The following is a 24404-nucleotide window of genomic DNA, read 5'->3' as shown; positions in this document are numbered from 1 at the left end:
CATTCTATCTAAGATTCGTTTGTTTTCTTTGTGGAAAAAAAAAATATCGTGTCAGTGCGTGTCCTTTGTGTCTAAGTTTGATAGAAAAAGAATCTTGCACTAGCGAGACCTCACTCAAACATTACATGCGCGACATTTATGGGGGCTCATGTCCGGGGATAAAACGGGTTAAATTTTCAATTTTGTCGTAGTTGTACGCACTGACAAATTTTTTTCTCTGCAAAGGAAAAGACTCAAAAGTTATTTTCTTGATCATTCGAATTTTCGGAAATGGTTGTTCTTATTACACTCGAACACACAATTTGTACATGGTTGCATGACGCATGATTAGTAAGTAAGTGGATAGTTTGTATGTTGATTAGTGGCCACAATTAGCATATTTACAACTACTAGAGTAACTTAGATCAGATATGTTCATGCAATGAATTGTGTAAATTAGAAAAGCAGTGAAATGAGTCACCAGTTCTGAAAGTTCTATTTTGAAATGCAAAATTAAAGCAACGAGTGGAAATTTTGGAACCCAAAAGTAAATAATTCAACACCGGTGCTTGACTGGACGTTTTATTCATATGCGTAGGCATATGATTGGTAATTATAGTGTGCAAGTATACGTGTATGCTTATAGTTACCAGAACCTGTTCTTTATAAACTTTTTCTTGTACGGGACAAGAAGAAGTGTATAAAGTGAAAAAGATAAGTTGTAGGGTTTGTGAAACAAACCGTGTGAATGAAACCGAACAAGGGGAAGTAGGTTTCACAAAGGTCAAATAACCAAATCTGTTGAAATACGGGTGTTGTTTTCATCAGATATCTGGAGACAGATTGGACAAAAGATTCCTTTGGTTTTTTTGAGAATTATATGTAGCGTTAGACACAGTATAAAGGTTGAATACTAGTGTCGAGTTACAGTGATCAGATATACAGTATGATAATCAGGTGATTATCATAGGTGTATATCGGAATATAGAACGACGTTTGCGTTTGTATAGGAAGAGAGATTCTTCGTAGAATAGTGGTAGGTGTAAGTGATTTGGTTTGACGTTCGGGTCAAGGTCACTTAGTGTGCGTACATCCGTAAGACTGAGTTCATAGTTGTTGTAGTGTGTAGGCAACAATGGCGGGGAGAAGAGGTCGTAATCGTCAGGATGATGACGAGGTAGACCAAGATGTGAGTCTTTCAAAGTTTTTGAAAGATGGTCGTTTGCTAGGTTTGACGGGTAAAAATCTAGGAGATTATGCAGAGAAGAGAAGACAAGAGTACGAGGAGGAAAAGAGAAGAAAGGAAGAGTTGGAGAGACAAGAGAGAGAGCGACGAGAAGAAGAAGCTAGGAAAGCGAGTGAAGAAGAAAGAAAGGCAAGAATACAACTCGAAATTCTAGCGATGCAGCAAGATTTTGAGATGAGGAAAATCAGAGAAATGGCTGAGTTAGGGTTGAATGTGAATCAGAATGCAAATCAGGGAGATAGAGAGTCAGCTAAAAAGATAGACATCAAACTTCCGTTTTTAGATGACAAAGATGATGTAGAAGTGTTCTTACGACAGTACGAGCGAATTGCGAAGCTGTTGGAATGGGAAGATAAAGAAAAGGCTATTAGATTAGCCGGGCAACTCAAAGGCCAAGCTAGGCAGGTGTATACTGAGCTGTCTGATGAGGATGCAGTGAAGTTTGATGTTGTCAAGTCAGCGATCTTGCGTCGTTTCCAGTTGACAGCGGAAGCGTACAGAAAGAAGTTTCGTGATTTCAAGCGCAAGAGCCATGAAAATGTCAGAGAATGTAAGTTGCGCATGAGCACTTATTTGGATAGATGGATTGAGCTATCCGAGAAAGAGGGAAGATCTGGTGATTTGAAGGATTTGATTCTATCAGACAAGTTGATGGATACTTTCAGTCCAGATCAAGCTAGGTTTGTTAGGGAAAGAGTTCCTAACAACTTAAATGAAGTTTTGTTGCATGCACAGACCTTTGAGGATGCTCGCGAAGCAGAAGGTCGAGGTCACAACAAGAGGTTTGGGACAGGTGGGGATGGCCACGGGCCCAAACAAAAAGTTGAAAATAAGAGCAGTGTGTCAATGCCTCAAAACCAAGGGGGTAAGCCTATTGGTCAGAAAAACACTGGGGATTGGAATCCAAGACCCAGTAGGCCAGATAGGAAGTGCTATAGATGTGGAGGTCCACATCTGATTCGAGATTGTCCAAAAATGGAGAAACAAGGAGGAAATCAAGCGTCCTCTGTGGTGGGAGCAGTACAAGCACCAAGAGAGGGAGAATCTTGCCAGCGCTGTAGGGAAGATTTCGAACCTATGTGTCAGATGAAAGTCGACGGAAAAACGGTGATCGGAATGCGCGACACTGGAGCAAATTGTATTTTGGTGGATTCAAAACTAGTGCCAAAGGAGAGATATTTGGGTCAATACCAAAATCTGACGCTCGCTGATTCGTCGAACCGGAAAATTCCGATAGCAGAGGTGGAATTGGAAACACCATTTTTCTCAGGATTGACCAAAGTGTTGGTAGTGAAGACGCTGATTCATCCAGTTCTCATTGGTAACTACAGGATAACCGCTGAGGAGGAAAAGTTGAACGTACCTGTATTCCCAACGATGGAAGTGAAGATGACGTCACCGGAGGCTGCACCAGTGCAGACTAGACTCCAGGAGGAAAAAGCAAAGAGGGGAGCTGAACCATGGTTACCGAAACAGGTGGATCTGGGTCAGATACGGCCGGAAGACTTGTCACGGGAACAAAAGAACGACCCGAGTTTGGAGAAAATACGAGACCGAGCCGGGAAAGGACCGCAGGATGGAACGCACTACGAATGGAGAAAAGAAATTCTTTATCGGGTGTACATGAGCGAAGACAGTTCGTGCAAACAAGTAGTGGTACCAGAGTGCTACAGATCATATGTTCTGAAACTAGCACATGACTCGGCGATGGCAGGACATCAGGGAGTGCGACGGACCAGGGATCGCGTATGGCGTGATTTCTACTGGCCAGGGATATGTGGAGACATCAGGCGATACTGTGCTTCCTGCGATGCGTGTCAGCGCAGTACCAAGAAAGGAGCGACAAAGAAAGTGCCGCTAAAGAAGATGCCACTCATCAGGACTCCATTTGAGAGAATAGGTGTCGATATAGTCGGGCCGATTGTGCCAGCGTCAAACAGAGGACATCGATACGTCTTGACGGTTGTAGACTATGCTACGAGATACGTAGAAGCTACCTCACTGAAGGACATCAAAGCAGAGACGATTGCTGATGCACTTTTCGTCATCTGGACAAGACTGGGAATACCCAAGGAGATTTTGACGGATCAAGGCGGCCAATTCATGGGTGAGGTCATGAGCCAACTCAACAAGCTGTTGAACGTGAAAGGTATTCGTACGTCACCATGGCATCCGCAAACGAATGGGCTGACAGAGAAGTTTAACCAGACGTTGAAGAGTATGCTGAAGAGACTGTGTCAGGAGCAACCGAAAGATTGGGACCAGTTTCTACCGGCGTTGCTGTTCGCGTACAGAGAGACACCACAAGAAAGCTTGAAATTTTCACCGTTTGAGCTGTTGTTTGGACGTGAGGTGAGGGGGCCAATGCAAGTACTTCGTCAAGTGTGGACAAGCGAGGATGTAGAGGAAGAGGCCAGATCTACAGTCAGTCACATCGTGGATCTTACCAACAAGATTGCAAAAACGTGTGAGATTGCTAGAGATAACCTCAGCAAAGCAGCAATCAGATACGCCAAGGCCTATGACAAGAAAACGAAGGAAAGATACTTTGCCGCAGGAGACAAGGTACTAATGTTGTTGCCGGAAAAGCGGAACAAGTTGCAGTTGACATGGAGAGGACCGTACCTAGTTTTGGACAGAATTGGAGGCTGTAACTACAAGGTGAAGGTCAAGGATCAAGAAAAGATTCTACATGCGAATCTGCTGAAGCTGTACGTGGATCGCGAGACTGACGGAAGTGGAAAGCAAACAACGCCAGTTTGCGATGCAAAACAGGACACACAAGAAGCTTGTGTAGTAGTGGATGAAGTTCAAGAGGAGAAAATGGGGGGTTTGGGAATAGATTGTTTTCCCATGTTGTCCTTGCAACCGAAAGAGGGTCCAAGCGACGTGAAGATCAACCCGGACTTAGCGCCACAGAAAAAGGCAGAACTTCAAGCAATCTGCGGGAACCGAGTCAAAGCTTTGAGCGATATACCAGGTCATTGTGTGCTTGAGGAGTGCGAGTTGAAACTCAAGTCAACGGAACCAGTACGTAGAGGTTACATGCCGAGTCTCAGTGATTATCAAAAATAATGGTCGAAGTTAGCGGATCATGAAAAATGCGAGCTTCAGCGAGCTTTTTCATGACCGCGAACTGAGACCATTATTTTTGATAATCACTGAGACGAGGTATGTAACCTCTTTATCCCTCCTTTCTTCAGTTATTTAAAGAAAAGAGGAGTTCTTGTGCGAAAGTTTGATCGAATCATATTCACCCAAACAGTCTACCTGCGCAGGCGATCGATTAATGCGCGGTTGTATAGTTCCGTGCAAATCATTCAATTTTGTTAACACTTCTTGTCAGTTTCCATGTTTTGAACTAAAATCAAGTACACAGTTATGTTGTCATTCTGCTGTGGCGGTAAAGGCAGATAGTGTGTGTTCTGTTCATGTTTTGGTATCGCTCAGGAAATGTTCTTTCCTCGAATGTGACTAGCAGACGAAGTTTTACACCCGTGTTCCAACGTTAAAAACTGTATGAAGTTTAGTTTTCTGGGGCAAACTAGTGTATGAAACCGCTGCATGTTCTTTAAGTTGATTAAATGTTTGCAATTGATTGCGTGTGATCTGTTTATAAAATGAAATATTGTTGAAAACTGACCGTCGGATTGCAGTCTCGTCGATGCAGCCGAAATCTGGAAGGGGAACTACTCGTGTCGGTAGAAAAGTATGAGAGTTACTTTTCCTTGGAATCTTGCTAGCGATAAACGATTGTGCACGTCAGATCTGAATTCAGAAAACAACCAAACTCATGGATTTTATATTGAGATTCATGTGTTGAAGCCTGTAGTTGCTGGTTTAAATGCGGCATGGTTGTATTGTTTGCTCCAGAAATGTATATTTTGTACATTAGAGTGTTCTGAACTTTTGAGTCGCAAAAAGTAGATCCACAATGTGTACAGTCTCTACCCATGAGCTATCGAGGATTCAGGCCCGTTGTTGGGTAAGTGATTTTGGTTGTTGGGTAAGTTACCGAAAAATAACTAGCCCTACAAGTTTACAGAGAGAAAGAAGCAGAGGGGGGGATAAACGTGAAACCATACCCATTGCCATTTGCACAAGTGGAAACAGTGAAAAAGGAGGTCGACGACATGTTGAAGCTTGGAGTCATCGAGCCTAGTGTTTCACCGTATAACAGTCCTATTGTGTTGGTGAAGAAGAAGGATGGGACGATTCGCTTCTGTATTGATTACCGGAGGTTGAACAAGGAGTTGGAATTTGATTCTGAGCCAATACCAGATGTGCCAATGATTTTCGCAAAACTGAAGAAGAAGAGATATTTGTCAAAAATTGACTTGAGCAAGGGCTACTGGCAAATTGGAGTGAAGGAGTCAGACAGGCCAAAGACTTCGTTCTCAACCCCAGCAGGGGAATTCCAGTGGAAGAGACTACCCTTCGAGCTCAAGACCAGTGGTGCCGTGTTCACAAGGATGATGCGGAAGCTGTTAGAACCGATGAAGAGTGATGACGTTGAACACTTCATTGATGACATCATCGTGGCCACTGAGACGTGGGAGCAGCATGTAGAGGCAGTCGATGCTGTGCTGAAGAGGCTGGAAGAAGTGGGCCTGACAGCCAAACCATCCAAGTGCTATCTTGGATATTCAGAGCTGGATTATTTGGGTCATCATGTGGGGCAAGGGATGATCATGCCAGATGAAGACAAAATCCAGAAAATCAGAGACGCCAACAGACCAGTCACGAAGAAGGAAGTGAGAGCATTCCTGGGTCTAGTGGGGTACTACAGGCGTTTTGTCGACAACTACGCGGAGATCAGCGCTCCACTGACAGATTTGACCAAAGGGGGACAACCAGAAAAGGTGAAGTGGAATGACGAGTGTGAAGCTGCGTTCATCAAGCTCAAGGAAAAGCTGATAAGCAAACCAGTGTTGCTGTTGCCAGATCCCAGCAAACCTTTTGTTCTGAGGACGGATGCATCGGATATCGCAGTGGGAGCTGTATTGATGCAGAACCAAGGACAGGGATTGCAACCACTGGCGTATGCGAGCAAGAAACTGAGCAAGGCGGAGAAAAACTACTCAGTGATCGAGAAGGAATGTCTAGGAGTGGTGTGGGCGGTCAAGAAATATGAGCAATATTTGTACTCCGTTCATTTCACGCTAGAGACAGACCATCAGCCATTGACGTATTTGCAAAAGACCAAGACTGAGAATGGTCGTCTGATGAGATGGGCAATGCAATTACAGCAGTATTACTTTACTGTAAAAGTCATCCCGGGCAAAGACAACGTCGGAGCTGATTACATGAGTCGCATACATGAATGACTTAGCTCAAACATGACTGTTTTAGCTTCAGAGGGGGAGCGTAATGTCACGTAAAATTACGTGAATCCATGTCCAGCGACTCTATGTTTATTGTTGTGTTAGGGTTGGATATTATTTTGTTGTGAAATAAAATGAATAAATGAATGTAGTGGTTTTTTTGTCTATGTTTTATCAAATGTAATGTAGCAAGTGCCTGTGCATTGTAAGGATAACCAAGACCGGAACGGAAATACGTCAGTTCATGAATGACGTCATATCATTTTGTTGGGAACTTGGAAACAGACAGATCAGTTCAAAGGCCGCAGGTAGCGACAACATTATGATTGGGCAGCGATTCTGATAAAGCCACGTAAGTGTGAAGCTAGTCGGTTGGTCGTCAAGTGAACGGCACATCCAAATCGAGGCAAGGCTATCAGTTGGCGAACGCACGGCAAGCGAGAAGTTCTGTTCTGTGAACGTTAGATTCAAGTTCAGAAGCGATACAAGCCGGAGGAGATGAGAATTAGCGGCGAAGGCCTCACGAAGATATCAAAGTCATCGGGCGCGAGGCTAGGGGCTGTATGAGATGCAGATCAAGCGGGTCCAGAGAGAGAAGAGGAGTCGGCGGTCGGGCGACGAGCGTGGGAGCGCGGCGGCCTGGGAGAAAAGAATGGAGACGCTCCAGTTGCTAAGCCGGACACCCGCGAGTTTTGGATCCCAATAGTTGTGTTCATCATGTTCTTACACCGTTAGGGTACGTATATTTGTGATGGGTTATTCATTTCCGAACTGGTGACCATTTCATTGTTTTGCTAATGCATAGCCCTGATGTTTGAATAGAAGTTACTAGGAAATTATTGTTGTTGGATTGATTGTTGATGTTGAGTCTATGAATCGTAGAGAGAATGGATCGTATGAGGGTGTCATAACCCTGCAAGACAGTTTGTGATGTCACGGATGAGAGAAACTGTTGAAAAAGCCATGAGTGCATAAAATTAGACAAAATCTTACTTTCCAGGTGTGTTACCTGTGGGTTATTTCCTATTCCTACTCCGTCTCCGGTTTCCAGTTCGGAGACCAGTTACATTCTGTATTCGAGAGATACCAGTGATCCTGATCGTCGATTTCTTCTATCAGCACCGACGGGGAAACCAGTGATCCTGATCGTCGATTTCTTCTATCAGCACCGACGGGGAAACCAGCAGCATTCAGCTAAGTTTGACTTTCAAGTGTATACAAAAAGGAACTCAAACCATTTCGGAACTCTAACAGCACGTCCACAAATAAAAATCCGATCGCGATCGTAAAAAAACAAAAGGAAAGATAAATAAAAAAAACTTACGATGCATTCTATCTAAGATTCGTTTGTTTTCTTTGTGGAAAAAAAAAAATATCGTGTCAGTGCGTGTCCTTTGTGTCTAAGTTTGATAGAAAAAGAATCTTGCACTAGCGAGACCTCACTCAAACATTACATGCGCGACATCAGTCAGTTGTATGGGATGGGTATCAGTAGTGAGGGAGTGCATGTGAACTGACTGACTGACTTTTTGAGGTTAACGTCCTCTCAGACCAGTTGCCTTAAATTGGGATAGGTATTGCAAATACGATGAGGATGATAATGGTGAGATATTTTGACTCGAATAAGCCCACTACTGGCTGTCTTCTTCGACATGCCGGCATTGGACTTGTCTCGTCCAAGTATCGAGATACGATCATGAGGATATAGGCGAGAGATGTTGCATGCATGTCTTCGTGTTGTGCGAAACCTGAGACTTTGGCTGTGAGCTTGGGATCTCTATCGTGCGCGTGTGTGCACACGGGGGTGTTCGGACACCATAGAGGGTCACAAAGCTGACTCCGAGAAATAAATCTGGCCTGTGAACTGTGTCAACGTATTAAAGTCGTCAGCCAGGGAGCATGAAGTCACTGGTGTCGTGAAGGTCAAGGTCAGCGTAAAGTTTGTTTGCTCAGTCACCAGGGCTCTCTGACCATTATTTTGCACTTGCTTTTGCACAAATAGAATGACACAAACTTTTGTTGATGTCTTTTTGACAGACTAGCTTTTTTGCCCGTAGCTTATTCCCTTCTGTTTCATTTGTTTCATCAAGCATCTTATAGACTGAGATGACGACCTCTGACCCATTTTCAGGCTAGCCGAGTGAGAGGCGAACCGCGGGGCATTGCGGACATTCTGCTGGACGAGCAGGACAAGGGAGACAACCAGTGGATGACTGACGACCACGTCCGCGGTCTTCTCACAAACACCGTTGCAGCAGGTGTGTGTGTCATTTTCATAATCATCGGTCCACGCTATCGCTCATGTCTCTCTAACAGGATGGATGATTGCTACGCGGAGTTCAGGGAAAGGAAGTGTCTAAAAGCCGAAATCTATCAAAACAGGAATACAGAGTTATCTTCCATAATTTATGTTTTTCGCTAATGTTTCTGATCAAAAGACGAAAGACGAACGTGATTGTAGAATGGCCGACTTCGACAGTGATCTCCGTTCTGTTCTTCACATTTATGATAAAGACATTGTTCTAAGGTCAAAACAAGTCGAAATTTTGAGACTGCTAAGGGAAGGAGACCGTGATATTTTGTTGCATCACTCCCAACTGGTTACGGAAAAAGTTCCGTCCGCTCCGTATCCATTTTGTTATGATCACGTGACAAAGTTGATTATCACGTGACACGTTTGCTATATTTAGAGTTGTTTGCACAGTAAATACATCCGCGAAAGATAGCTCGCTTGAAACTGTCTTACATAACAATTCCTTTGTAATTTAAAAATTACACAACACCATGAAAAATCATTATCGACGATCGCGAATCTGCTTATATCAATAACACATTACGAAAAGCTCTAGATATGTATAAAATAAAAAACTAAATCAATTTCCTCTCCAGAGAAGGAAAACAAAGGCATCCTGTCAGGGATAAATGAGACCCGAAGGGAAGTAACTCATTTTACCTGAGTTCAGGATGGTGTGTGTGTCACAGTGTGTGCCCACGGTTATGTGTGTGTGTGTGTGCGTGCGTGCGTGCGTGCGTGCGTGAAAGCATGCGTGCGTGCGTTTGTGTGTGTGTGTATGTATGTGTGCGTGTCGGTCCATATTTCCACAGAAGTTGCTCAAGATCCTTCACAACAGCAAACCACACGCGGTAGTTCCGGTCCAACTCGAGCAGACGGTCTTAGATATTTTCTTCGCTCTCAGTACACTCGAAGACATGCAAATCCACTTACCAATGCTAGCCAACTCAAAAGATGATTATGAATTTCACTAATCTGCTTACTTTCTGACGAAACAAGACATATAATTATATCATAGATATACAATATATAGAGGTACTAAACACAGTACAATATAGGTTTACTTGCGACATTTTTGCAATCTGTTATTTTCATGGTTTTTTTTTTTTAGTAGGGTCCGGGAAGGTTGCCTATTAATATAGACCACTTCCTAACATGGACCACGTCCTGTTCTGACCAACTATAGGGCGCTAGAGCGCTCAAAAAAATTGCATTCGCTGTATTTACCCTCTCTGGATAACTTGCACATGTCAAAACAGTTGCAGAAACACAAACCTAAAAACCGTTAGTTGTTTGGTTTTTTAAAAATCTTTTTTTTAAAATCTTTTGGTAGCGTTCACTCTAATTTTGACGCTTAAAACGGACTAGTTTCTGTCTATACACACAAAGCTGTTATAAAAATCAGAGCTATATATGACAGCTGAGACTGTACTTGTTATATTTGAGTTTCTACTGCAAACAAAACATAATAGCAAAGTCTCAAAGTATATGTGTGTCCCCTAATATGGACAACCTTCAACAAATAGAAGAAAAATGAAAGCTAAAGGCTGGGTTCATTTTTTTTAAAGCTTGCTGAAAATAACCTAAAAGTAGCCCTCGAGCTTTCAACAAAATATAAGAAATAGTTTTCATTTCGTGGAAGTTGATAATTTCATTTATATTCTCTTATTTTTTAATAAGTTTTTGTAGGTTCATGTTGTGCTTCAAATAATGTTTTCATCAAACTGTAACAGATAAATCTAAAGTATATTTGAATTTGTCTGACTTTCACACTAATATGTATCATGTTATTTTAAAGTATAGGGGGCTTTTTACAGTGATATGTGAAGGCCTCTCCACTGGTCCATATTAGGCGCCCAGGCTCCTAATATGGACCATTTTTGGAATTGTTTGTATTTAATTTTTGTTGAATGTCTATCAAAGGTTATTCGCTCTAATTATGCCTGACGGTTAACTAAAAAGAGAAGGACGTGCCACAAAATGAAACTTCTTCGCAGGAAAACCACCCAGTTATCAGCAAGAAACAAAAAGTGGTCAATATTCGGCAACCTGCCCCTATGGCTTTACTTGACAGTTTAAGACACACACTCTTGGCCATCTTTGAACCAAGAAGAAAAGCTTCTGTCATCCCTGTTGTTTTTATAATCTTCGACTTTTCTAACTGTAAACTGGTGTGTCCTATTCCAGCCTCCCTCACCTCCACACAGACGCTGAAAGCGCTGTTCCTCTACCTGACCCATAACCCGGAAGTCGTCCGCAGGATCCAGAAGGACCTTGACACCAAACTCGGGGAGCGAACTCCACGGATACAAGACAGGGGTGATCTCCCTTACGTGGAGGCGGTTGTCCTGGAAACGCTGCGTCTTGCTTCCCCTGTGTCCATGGGACTGCCCCATCTGACCACTGATGACGTCACATTGGACGGCTACACCATACCCAAGGGAGCCACGGTACTAGCAACAAAGCATGCGAGAGACTCAAACTCAGACTCAGAGAGAGAGAGAGAGAGAGAGAGAGGGAGAGGGAGAGGGAGAGAGAGAGGGAGAGAGAGAGAGGGAGGAAGGGAGGGAGGGAGGGAGGGAGGGAGGGAGGGAGGGTGTGTGTGTGTGTGTGTGTGTGTGTGTGTGTGTGTGTGTGTGTGTGTGTGTGTGTGTGTGTGTGTGTGTGTGTGTGTGTGTGTGTGTGTGATACCTTACGCGCGACCTTTATCGATTTTATTTTTTGTTTGGTTGTTTTAGGTGTTTGCAAATACTCTAGTTTTCCATCGTGACCCTGAAATTTATCCTGACCCGGAAGCATTCAAACCCGAACGTTTCCTTGACGACGCAGGTCAACTACTGCCTGCCAATCATCCCTTGAGACAGAGGTCAGCCGTTATTTTTTTCTCTGTATCAATTGATAATTGCTAACAGCAGTGCAGTGGCAAAACTTTAACATGCTAACATTCCAACATAACCATAATTGACCATAATTGTTTTACGTATAGTCAGTTTCACATACACATTCTTGTTTACATCTATCTATCGGTGTAGTTTTGTGCACAAAAAGTGTAAGTCTTCGTGTGTTGGTGTGTGTGTGTGTGTGTGTGTGTGTGTGTGTGTGTGTGTGTGTGTGTGTGTGTGTGTGTGTGTGTGTGTGTGTGTGTGTATGTGTGGGTGTGTGGGTGGGTGGGTGGGTGATTTTGCAGTATTACTAAATTATGCCATATAAAATTGTGTGTGCGTCTGTCTGTCTGTCTGTCTGTCTGTCTGTCTGTCTGTCTGCAGTATGATCGCTTTCGGTGTGGGAAAGAGGAGCTGCGTCGGAGAGAGTTTCGCCAGGTCACGTGTCTTTCTCTACGTCACCACGCTCTTACAGCACTTTGACGTCCTCCCGCCGACACAGCACGAGCTACTTCCGGTCACGCGCAGCTCGTGGAAGAATGGGATCGTGCTGGAGTTGAAGCCTTACCACGTGGTCTTCAGGCTCCGGGCACACACACACAGGTACGTCTAACTATCATGTGGCAAGGGCAGTGCTTACAATGCTGAGGCCAGACCCATGCTTTTTTTCGTGTGATTTTAATATTGTAGGTATAGACAAAAAAGACAGTAGAATTTCAAAATATATTCCAAAATAGTCATGACGTGTATGTTTGGGCACTTATACGTCCCTTTGTGTGTGTTTATTTTTTATTTTTAAAGATTCTTTGATCAAAACAGAAATTCATAATGTCATCAATGTGTGTTTGTTTATTTGTTTATTTGATTAATAAGGCTGTTGTCGTTTACATTTTGCTGACGTACGTGTATTGTGTCGTGACGTCATACGTATGTTCCAACATTACTTGTGACCTCGTTCGCTCAGCCAGTACTGTTCACAGCGCTCATTCTGTGCGTGATCATTGTTCATGGACTGTTGGCTTCCATCCACGTCTATGTTGACGCTTCCATTACGCAAGCTCCGGAGGTCAAGCGTTACTGTTTTAGGGGAATAGTTAGAAGAAGATGCGTCGTTCAAAGACCCCGTTATTACGAACTCTGTGCTCTTTGTGCAGGGAGGACTAGGACGAGGTTCAAGCCTTACGTGCTCGGCGGCCGCCATTGGATGAGACGCGTCAAGCCTGTAGAGAATCCAGTGTGAAACCAACACAGCTTTCTCTATGACCATTAAATTAGATGCTATTGCTCAATACTATATTTTACTCTCTAATTACATAATGTCTGGTAAATGGTTGTACTATTGTTTTTTAATCTTATCTTGTGTCTAACTCTCTTTCTCTCTCACTTTTTTGTCTGTCTGTCTGTCTGTCTGTCTGTCTGTCTGTCTGTCTCTCTCTATCTCTCTCTCTCTCTCTCTCTCTCTCTCTCTCTCTCTCTCTCTCTCTCTCTCTCTCTCTCTCTCTCTCTCTCTCTAGAAATTGTGAAAGAAACAATTGACAGTCAGCAGAGACTTTCTTCTGAGATAATTTTGTTAAAATCTCTTGACAGAGAAAGAGAGAGACGTAAGTATCCCTTCACAAACAGCCTATTGGGAGCATCAGACCCTCCTCAAGGGGGACCGAGATTTACAGAGCAAAGTCCCTTTGTGGGGGACGTATCGCAAGGTAATCTAGTCCTGAGGAGGACCATTGTTTTTGTACCTAGACCAGACACGTGGTTCGACACTATTGTGTCTCATCAGTGGTCAGGTGGTACTGATGGCGAGAGTTGTCAACCCATGGTATCCAACTAAGAAGCAAACCACTCTCTGAATGGTAGCTTCTGTTGGCATGGGAGACCACCCTCATCTGACAACCCCAAGGGGATATCTGTGAAGGGAAACACTTTGATTTAAGGCCAAAGTGTGGAATTGATATTTATTGAGAAAGAATTTAGACAAGTTTTAACCAAGAAATTAGGTTAAAACAAGGGAAATTTGAAAAAGCCTAAATATTATTAAATACTAGATGAATACCCGCTTCGCCGGGAAGAAGTAGAGCCGAATACCGTACGAAGGAAGGGAGATAAACGCGCAAAACACTGGAGAAGATAAGGAAGAGTTACTGGGAATGGATGTACAGAAAAACCAAAATCGGTTCAGCGCTGCACGCTGAGAGCACGTACGTGTTCAAAATGTTCCACGATTGTGTCCGGGGTCTACCTGAATATGCCCACCAAATTTGAAGCAGATCCATCGAGAACTTTGGCCGTGAATCGTGAACACACAGACAGACAGACAGACACACACAAGCCGTATATAGATATAGATATATATATATCCTTGTTAAATAAAGTTCAATTCAATTCTCTGTGTGTGTGTGTGTGTGTGTGTGTGTGTGTGTGTGTGTGTGTGTGTGTCTCTCTCTCTCTCTCTCTCTCTCTCTCTCTCTCTCTCTCTCTCTCTCTCTCTCTCTCTCTCTCTCTCTCTCTCTCTGAACCTACGATCTCGCATGTGAGGAATTGCATAAATCATTTTTGTTCTGCTTGTTTAAATGCAAAACTAAACGTTTTAAACAATTTTGTCTCGTCATTATTGTTGAGTTTGTGAATGCAAACCCTCGTATACACAAGAAAACAGCCCATGACTTAGGGTCAATTCCTCGTATCTGCATATTTTTGTACCTACTTCACGCGCACTGCATTTGATTAACACTAAAAGATACACGAAACATCCCCAGTACATTAGAAGTCCACGGAAGGCCGAATGTTATATGTAACATTAACACAGATTTTTTAAAGGCGTTTTTTTCGTTTTTCTCAAAACTGCAAAACTGCACATTCGAAGTCTTGCACTGACAGCGACGATATATATTCCGTTCTTGTTATGTCGATTTTGGGGGTACCTTTATTTGAGCGGCGGTCAAGTGATCAATGTAAAGAACTCTTGATTCCCGCGAAAGGTGTGCCAGATATTCAACAGGACGGCCTTAAATGGCACAGAAATCCGTGAAGGTTGTTTATCGTTGTATTGTTGTACCATGTTTGATTTAATAAAACATTGTTTAAACCAAGGTGAATCAGGTCTTCATAAGACTACTGAATTTCGTAGCAAACCTTTATAGCCTCTGTCAAACCCCCCTCGCTGCTGGGTCACGATGTAAGCGGCAGGTGCAATTCAGCGGACACTTGTCATTTGCACGTGAGACATGTCATTTGCGTTAGAAAGGAAGAGACGAATTGAGATGATAACTCTGTCGGGCTTGTATGGGTTGTGAAAGAGTGAATACCCCTTACTTTTACTCGGATCTTCTTGTCGTTCGCTGTTTGATCGTCAGTCCGGACTGCAGGGCGAAACGTGCACAGACGAGTTGCCCAGAGCGGTTCGCCACGGGTCGCTCGCAGTGCGAATGACACTGAAAAAACCGTTTCTTAGGGCAGTGCAGGAAAGCGCTCGCGGCGAAGCACTCGGCGAGCGGCTTTGGTATATATATATGCTCGCCCACCGCCCGCCGCGTTATCCAAGATGGCGGCGGTGTTTACACTGCGATGCCGTGTAGCGTGTTTTGATCTTCTCGGCGTGGTTTTCGACGTGACCCGAGGGATCCACCGCTTTTCAAGGTTCAGGGACTACCCCAGCTAAATTTCCCATCATAACTACATTCTCTCTGACGATTTCATTGACCGAATCGTCTACCAGTTTAAGAAGTACAACTTTTTTCATATCTCGCAGCAATCGTGCTTTCTTAGTCGCCATCGTGAAGCGATTTGCCTCGTTGTGAGCCCGTTGCATAGACCAATCCAGAGCGACTTTTCTCTGAGCGGGCTATTGTGATGAACATTGGCCCGAGGGGCCAATCCCTAGCGCCGGAGAGGTGTGTGCGCAACATGGCGAGGACAGGACTGAGCACGTGACGTGTAAAGTTATTAGTCCGAGGAAAAGCAAGGGCATTCACTCTTTCACGGCCCATACAAACCCGACGGATTTATTTCCGAAAATCGTTTCAGTATTCACTGTTGAAAAAAAGGATATAGCTGGCTAAAGTCCTTGCCTAGGAGTGAAACCCTGCATGCTGTGTCAGTGTCGGTAGTCATTACACCAAGAAATAATTAGCATCGAAGACGCAAACATTTCACTCGCAAATCAGAGTTGTTTGATTGAACTGTCTAGAAAGAAACACAGAGTAAAAAACGCACAGTTTTTGAAATAAAGGGAAACATTCTATTACCAATTCGCAAAGGAAGAAAAATGAAGGGCAATAACTACACTTGGCTACAGACTTCTCTGCAATGGTTGAAGGCGTGGTTTAGTCCCTTTGCTTACAAAACTTTGCACAAAACTATGATTCGATCATACATCGTGTGTGATGTGTTATCTGAAGCGGCAATGCTAATAAGAAACGCCCGTCGCTTTGTAAATCGTTTTTTCCCTTTTATTTTTTTGAAAAAGCGGCACCAGAGTGAAGTTGAAAGAGCTATCTTCTGACGTGACCTCGTGTGAGCGGCCGCCGGTTCATTATTTCAGCGGCCACGGTCTGACCGCTGAAGGAATCTGGATCTGCTGACTGTCTTCTTTCAGTATACTTTTATAACGACACTAGGACACTGCAGGGCTAATTCACGAGAAGGCCATTTCATAGAAAATTGAAAGCAGACTATAGTAAATCATGTGACGCCCGATAGCCTATGAGAACAGCGAGGTAGTAGTACAATTTGTTTCAGTTCTTATCAGGTGCGTGTTTCAGCCTGAATCATTAGGTAGCTTTAGATATTGCGTCACGTACCCCGACCTCACCTATCCCTATCGAGATACGTCACGCAGAGGAATGTTGTAAAAACTGCTCGTTAGATACCACGTCACGTATCAAAGTAGGGCAAAACTCCTTTCGAACATCATGCATTTCGTGCTTTAAAAAATCGTGCACAGCGCGCTCTAAGTCTTTGTGTGTGTGCTGCACGTGGAAGTTATGTTCCACTAACCCAGATCATGCCGAGTGTTAACCAGCAGGTAAAGTCAATGATTTTTTGATTTTTTTTTAGGAAACAGAAAAGAAAAGTAGGGCAATCGAACTTCGAGCGTTGGTTTGTGTTCGCTCTGGGTCACTGGCCACCACGCTTTCACCCCCGCTTATGATAAGGGTGTGTGTTAGTGTGTAAGTGGGCGTCGTTGTGTTTCTGACTGTCGTGCGCGTGGGCGAATGTGTGTGTATATCATGTGTGTGTGTTTGTATGTCTGTCTGCTTGTCTGTCTGTCTGTCTGTCTGTGTAAATAGGCGACGCCATGTGTGTGCGAGTGTGTGTGTGTGTGTGTCTGTTTGTGTGTTTGTGGGTGTGCGTGTGTGCGTGCGTACGCGCATGCCTTTATGTGTGTACCCAAACCTAGCCTTCAATTCAAATGAATTGGACGGAACATTACATGTACTTTATGGTCGTTTACAAAGTAATTATGAAACAAAACATTCTTGCTAGGCAGTAGCTACCCCACCCCTTTACTTCTCTTCTTTTGTCTTATTTCTGCCTTACCAGTCCGTTCACCTATATTTCCTTCCAAGAAAACTCTCCCTACTATTCCCTGCAGTTTTCCAATTCTTTTCTTGTTGTCTTATTTCTACCTGACTGGATCCATCACCTTTATTTCACTTACCAAAAGTCTTCTTTTCCACATCCTTATTTCTCTGCACCCCGCATGTCGTAAGAGGCGACTAACGGATTCTCTTTCTCCTTTTACCCTTGTTAAGTGGTTCTTGTGCAGAATATAGTCAATGTTTGTAAAGATTTTAGTCAAGCAGTATGTAAGAAATGTTTAGTCCTTTGTACTGGAAACTTGCATTCTCCCAGTAAGGTCATATATTGTACTACGTTGCAAGCCCCTGGAGCAATTTTTTTATTAGTGCTTTTGTGAACAAGAAACACTTAACAAGTGGCTCTATCCCATCTCCCCCCTTTCCCCTATCCCATCTCCCCCCTTTCCCTCGTCGCGATATAACCTTCGTGGTTGAAAACGACGTTAAACACCAAATAAAGTAAAGTAAAGTAAAGTTGCTAGGCAGTTTTACTAACCAAACTAAACAACACCTCCCCACCACCATCACACACACATGATACACGTGTGCATTGGGTTACCTAGCAGACTTGATCTGTTCCTGGGAAAAGGTTACTGTTATGCTGAATTTTTAAACATACGCTTCCTCGCGCAAGGTACTTGCTTCCTGGGAGTATTTTGGTCGAGATGACATTTATAAATTTAGCTTGGGTCGTCCTTGCGTGCTTCATGGTTTGCTGTGATTTCGCAGAGCCGTTGGAACGGGTCACCCGATTTATTTGGTTTAAACAAGTTTATTCAGTAAATTCCATTGGTACTATTACCGCATACATGAAATAAGGAACATGGAGCACAACAAGCTAAGCTTATGAGCGTACTCTTAAAAGCAAATGAAATTTGGCGGACGATTCTAATATAACAAATTTGAAATAATGTCAAAATAATAATGGTAAATTATGGTAGACAAACATGTAACAATAAAAGTGAAAACAAAACCAACAAAAAACAACAAACAAAAAACCAATGCTAAACTAACAACAGTACTCACACGCGCTCGCACACTCACTCGCACACACACGCATACAATGACTTCCACATGGTTGAAAATAGAATACTACCAGAACAAAGAAATGTAAACAGTACTGCACATGGTGGATGAGATAAATGCATTCATTATTCAAAACGTTTGCTTAATAAGATAAACCTGAATAACTGGTCAAATATCAATGCATTTTCGCTGTCTGACTTGTCTCTATTGCCATACAGAAAATCATCAGCGGTTAGCAAATCATAGTTGGGCAGTGTTGACAAGGTGACTTCACGTATTTGAAGAGATAAGGGGCAATGAAAAATATAGTGCTCCGCATTTTCAACAGGATAACCACAAGTGCATGACGGGTCGGGAATTAAATGTCTGTCAAATAGATCACTATTTAGATTGCTGATCCTCAATCTCAGTCTGCAATGGATAATTTCTGATTTTCGATCAGATGTGTATAGATACGAGGGAACAACAGAATCATCAGAACTAATACGTTTTTTAAATAACCCAATAGAATCAAGTTGTTTTACAGTATCTGGAAGCTCATTCCACAGGGAAGTCGAAGACAGAAAAAATGACTTTTTATACAATTCAGTTCGAGAGTGGGGAGTCTGTCTGTCAAGTGGTCTTCGTCTATGGTAAGGGTTCACAGAAGCAACGAGAGGAGGCAGACGTTCTAGTAAGTATGGTGGCACGCGTGCATTAACTAATTTGAAATACAAAATCAATTTGTGTCTTTTTCGCCTCTCCTTCAGTGTTGTAAATCCTGATTCATCGTACAATTTTTGGTGACTCGTGCCACGAACTGCACCTATAATGGTTCTTATGGCATCAAGATGCAAGTTTTCTAATAAAGTAGCTAATCTGTCAGAACAGTTATCCCAAATGACGTCAGAAAAATCAAAATGGGGAATAATAAAAGATTTATACATAAGTTCAAGTGCCTTTCGGCTAAGGCGATACTTATAGGACCGAAAACATGAGAGAAGAACACGTACTTTAGATATAATTGACTGAACATGTGATTCCCATTTGCAGTCGCTCTGAATCAGTACACCAAGATGTTTGTGAACGTGGTTTTCTCTCAGAACTGTTCCATCAAATACAAGAGGAAGGGTTTCAGGCATTCTATTTCCAGAAAAGGTCATCAAATCTGTTTTTAAATTATTGAAATTAACTTTCCATTTTTCCGCCCAGTTTGCAATTTTGGCTAAGTCTGCATTTAAGATCTGTGTCCGCGTGTTTGCATCATTTAGAGATAAATACAAACTGGTATCATCAGCAAAAAGTTTAATGACAGATTCGATATTAATGACAATATCGTTAATGTACACAAGGAACAACAAGGGCCCCAGAACAGAACCTTGGGGAACACCTGAACAAACACGTCCGTATGTCGATTTCCTGCCTTGGATAACAACGGCTTGTAACCTGCCTGTCAAATAATCTTCAAACCATTTTAATAAAACACCTCTTATGCCTATAGCATATAATTTATGCAACAAACCCTTGTGCCACACTCTGTCGAAGGCTTTTGATATATCACAGAAAACAGCCTGAGTCGTCAACTGCTTATCTAAGGATTGACAAAAATCGTCATACATACTCAACAACTGAAAGCTAGTTGAATCACCAGGAATAAACCCTGACTGAGAAACCGTTAATAAATCATTCTCTGTGAGATATCGAAAAACATGGGCTTGAACACATTTTTCCAATACTTTTCCAATGCAACTGAGTAATGAGATCGGACGATAGTTACTGCAGTGTTCTTTTTCACCTTTCTTATAAATGGGATTCACATGAGCTACTTTCCAAATTTTCGGAAACTTTCCCTCAGCCAACGATCTCTGGAAAAGGGTTGCAAGCGGATTTGAAATAATACAAGCAGCAAGTTTAAGAAGTTTATTGTGAACCAAATCAGGACCTACTGCTTTCCTAACATCGAGGTTGTTTAGAACAGCGTACACCATTTCGGTAGTTATCACGAGAGGACTAATGGAGATGGGCTCTTCTTCAACTGGTGGAACGTCATCATCATGACCTTGTATATGCGACTGTCGTAGAAATGCTTCATTAAAAATCTCGGCTTTGTCCTCTGCAGAGTAATACACAATTCCATTGCTTTCAATCGGCGGAATCTCATTTGTACTCATTCCTTTCTTTTTCAAAAAAGAGTTGACTACCTTCCACCAGTCTTTATTGCCAAAATTATGAGGTGACAATATTCTATTTTCTAGTTCCCTAATGTGCTCTTCTTTCCTTTTTCTTATAACATCAGTCAAATTATTTCTCAACCGTCGGAAAAGAGACCAGCACCATACAGTATCCAGACGTTTGGCTAATGCGTGAATATATTGCTTTTTCCTAATCAACTTTTTGATTTCCTCGGTGATCCATACAGCATCGTGTCCGTTCATTGTCACTACCTTTACAGGCATACACTCTTTAGCTATCATCATTAACTTATCGGAAAACATTTCAGCGGCGTCATCAATGGATTCTAAATTGACTATATTATTCCAATCTACACTTTCCATATCTTGCAACAACTTGTCAACATCGATTTTGGAATAATTATATAGTGTTCGTTTGAATGAACCACCCGACGGTAAGTCATAATTCAAATATACAAAAGGACACGAGTGGTCACTGCATACAGGTGGTAGAACACCAACTCTTTTTACCAAGTTAGGACACGGAGTTAATACCAGATCAATTATAGTTGACGAGGTATCGGTTATTCGAGTGGGTTCTGATATCAACTGAGATAAACTGTTTGTGTTCATTAATTCCCGCAGATGAAACGGGGGGTTAACAGTACAATCAGCGTTGAGATCACCAAAGATAATAAACTTATGTGGGGTATTCATGGCAAGTTGAACGGAATCGTTGATAAGAAGCCAATGGTCGACGGTTGCACTCGGTGGTCTATAAAACACACCAACGAGAAGAGTATCTTGACCCAACTTAGTCTCAATCCAGATCGCTTCCAAATCAGGTATACACAAGTCGATCCTCGGTTTGCAAATCAAATTACTATTTACATAAACGGCTACGCCGCCGTGGGAATCCCCGGGCCTATCACGTCTAACTGGAGGGTGGTAACCTTTTAAGCAGATGCAGTCTTGGTCAACTTTGTCCGACAGCCAGGTCTCAGATACAGTTATTATATCAAACTTCCCCAATTCGGCCTCAAGGAACGGTGTCTTATATTGAAGACTGCGAGTGTTTACATGAACAATAGAGATCCCATCCCCTCGGGTTGTGCTTGGTCCAGGATTAGGATGGATATCACCACACATAAACAACAATAAGCAAATTGCAATAGATATGGTTTGAGATGTAAAATTCACAGAATCAGCACAAAAAATGAGTGAGGTGGCATATTTCCACATCGAACCAGCAAAGTTCACAGCAATGTCGTAACAACACATTGGGTCGTTACGAGTAAGCTTCCGGGCAGGAAATAAAAACAAAAACAACGCAAGAGACAAGCCAGCACTACCACGAACGAGAATAATCATAAGCGACTGGATATTTCCCTTGTTAAGAAAAGATAGTTTATACACAGATAGCGCTGACGCAACAGGGAGATAACTTCCCACACTGGCTCTGTATTGAGACAGACTACACCCACCCATCTAGGTCACAGCTCGTTGCAAAAAATCAAACAAGGCAGAGCCAAGGGTGTGAGACAATCTCCCCGACACGTGCGCCCCATCCTTTTGCAACAGGCATGAAGTCATTGTGGACAACAACAAACAACAACAATCAAACAGACACACAATCAACAACGTCGACAGTTAAAGTCAACAATCAAAAACAATCGAAAACAAAATATTTAGACACGCAGTCTCGCGTGTTAATGTAAAATATAGGGTAAACTAAGGTATCAATCAAAGGTAACTATTTCAAAAATAACTAAAAAAATAACTAAAACAACCAGAGATAATAGAAGAGAAAGTACTGCCACTTGCTCTCTTGAACAACATTTAATGTTCACATGCAAGACAAAGGGTAAAATGCTGACCGCATTAAATTTTGTCGTTTGGCCTGTGGTCTTTTAATACGTGCATTTATTTAATTTTAGTCAAGCAACCACACAACTAAAAAATGTGGTTTATGCGCCAGGATATAGGAAAATGCTGTAAGGGGAGGTCTCGTACTTTATTTGTGTAGCCAAGTGCTAAACTGGCTACTAATTCGTTATAATGTTTTTATGTCATCCTTGTCTTGTGTACGTTTTGTCCATCGCTTTATGTTTTGTGTAATGTCATTATCTGTTCTAAGTTAAATTTTGATAAGCTCAAGACACCTGGAGGTCATAAACTCGCTCAGTCGGCTGTGTCCACTAGGGAACATAATATGTTTTCCTTCGACGTCAAGCCGCCCTCCCAGAGAGAGACGCTGGGGTGCCTTGGGCCCCAGGTGGTCGTTATGCAATGTGCCGCCAGCCTGTCTGGGTATCGTTGGACTCGGCGTTTTGTCAAGTGGGTGTCATTTCTTTTGACAGGGTAGATCATAGAAGATCATAGAAGATGCCAGCTGGCTTGGAGGTTTTAGTCTCTTACCCCCCCCCCTTTCCTTGTCTTTACTGACCAATGAGAAGTGATGTCAGTTTTGTTAGCTCTTGATTGGTGGCTTTTGACGCCACCCATCCCCATCGGATAGCATTTGAGATTTTGGGAGAGAACTGAGAACTATCTAGGACAGAGAGGACGTACTTGTTTTTGTACTTTGTTATCATGTAGACTGCATTGTACAGCGCGTGTCCAGTACGATAAATGTCTCTTTAAAACCGAATACCAAGAAAATGTGTTCATTGGTTTGTGTTCTAAAACCTACTTTTGTGAGGGGGACAGTGGAAACAAATTTAGTTCAAAAGGTTTAAACAAAAACCGCAAAACAAACTGACAAAAGAGTCTTACCAACAGGTGCTTATAACGCAAGAAAGTGGTGGCGATACAAACACTGGTTTGAAGACAGACGGAAAGTCTATGTTCACTTATTCTCAAACCCGAAAGTCACTCTCGTTTTTCTACATCAAGCGTGTGATCGCCTCTGATGGGGTTTGCCTACACCCGTCTAACGGGTCTCTTTCCTTTTTGACTGTGATACCCGTCTAATGGGTCTCTTTCTTTTTTTGACTGTGATACCTCCGCCTGTGATATTGTTAACATTCCAATGCCAAACAACTTTGTCGTTTTTGCAAATAAATTTGTTAAGCCGTGTTTTGCTTGTGTAAATAATGCTCGTGTTGTTTAATCCCAAAACCCCCAATGTGGCTTTGACATGCCCTGTCAAAACGGTCCCAAGCCCGTGAAAACACAGAGGGAGGGTAAACACCCATATGCGACTCTTTTGACAGTGACAGTGAAATGTTAACACTTTTCTGGCTGACTATTGGGGTGCAAAGGTACCCAAAACAAAACGCCGCAACAACAACAAAAAATAAAAATAACCACCTATGTTAGCCGGTGTACTAATAAGAACCTGTAAGTAAAAACCGCTGCCGTCAATCAAACACCCCCAGGGTGTTATGTCACAGGATTACTGTCATTACCCCAGCTGCGTTAAGCACCAATAGAAAGGAGGGGGCAGTAATCCTGTGACATAACACCCCTGGGGGTGGTCATTAGTACAGACCAACAGGTACAGGCACATGAAATAACATGACAAAATATGAACTCAATAAAACCGTTTAAACTCAATCCCTCTTTATCACTTCTTAAAACCACAGGCACCTTAACCTATAACCTTATGGCACCCACCCTTGCGCATTGCGGAAAAGGGGTGGTTTATGCCTATCTATACTGTACTATACTACTCCGACGACGCACTGCTATACGACGCACTGCACAACATAAATAGCGGACATCTTGTCTTAGATATCTGTCTGCTATGTTTAAAGTTTACAGTGTTAGTCGATTCAACTTATGCGATAAACATTAGCGATATTCAAATGCTTATTCCATTTACCTGTTAAGTGCTTTACTCGGGCTTCCTTTCTCCCGGTAGATTCCTGTGACAACCCCTCCCTGTCCCTGGACAGTGGTTAAGTGTAACGATATCTTCGTT

General features: G+C 42.6%; 1 protein-coding gene across 1 annotated transcript in view; it reads left to right on the top strand.

The window, feature by feature from the left end:
- Positions 1-14108, top strand: part of LOC138955339 (steroid 17-alpha-hydroxylase/17,20 lyase-like) — a 62618-nt gene extending 48510 nt beyond the window's left edge. The window contains exons 5-9 of the mRNA XM_070326980.1: positions 8681-8807; positions 11030-11292; positions 11581-11708; positions 12109-12327; positions 12879-14108. Of these exons, the coding sequence (XP_070183081.1) occupies positions 8681-8807; positions 11030-11292; positions 11581-11708; positions 12109-12327; positions 12879-12888 (747 nt within the window). The 3' untranslated portion in view covers positions 12889-14108. The remainder of the gene's footprint in view (positions 1-8680; positions 8808-11029; positions 11293-11580; positions 11709-12108; positions 12328-12878) is intronic.
- The last annotated feature ends 10296 nt before the right edge of the window (positions 14109-24404 follow it).

Source organism: Littorina saxatilis, linkage group LG1 (genome assembly GCF_037325665.1).
Source record: "Littorina saxatilis isolate snail1 linkage group LG1, US_GU_Lsax_2.0, whole genome shotgun sequence".
Taxonomy (NCBI): Eukaryota; Metazoa; Mollusca; class Gastropoda; order Littorinimorpha; family Littorinidae; genus Littorina; species Littorina saxatilis.
Note: the sequence above shows the minus strand (reverse complement) of the source record. Positions and strands in the feature narration are given on the sequence as shown.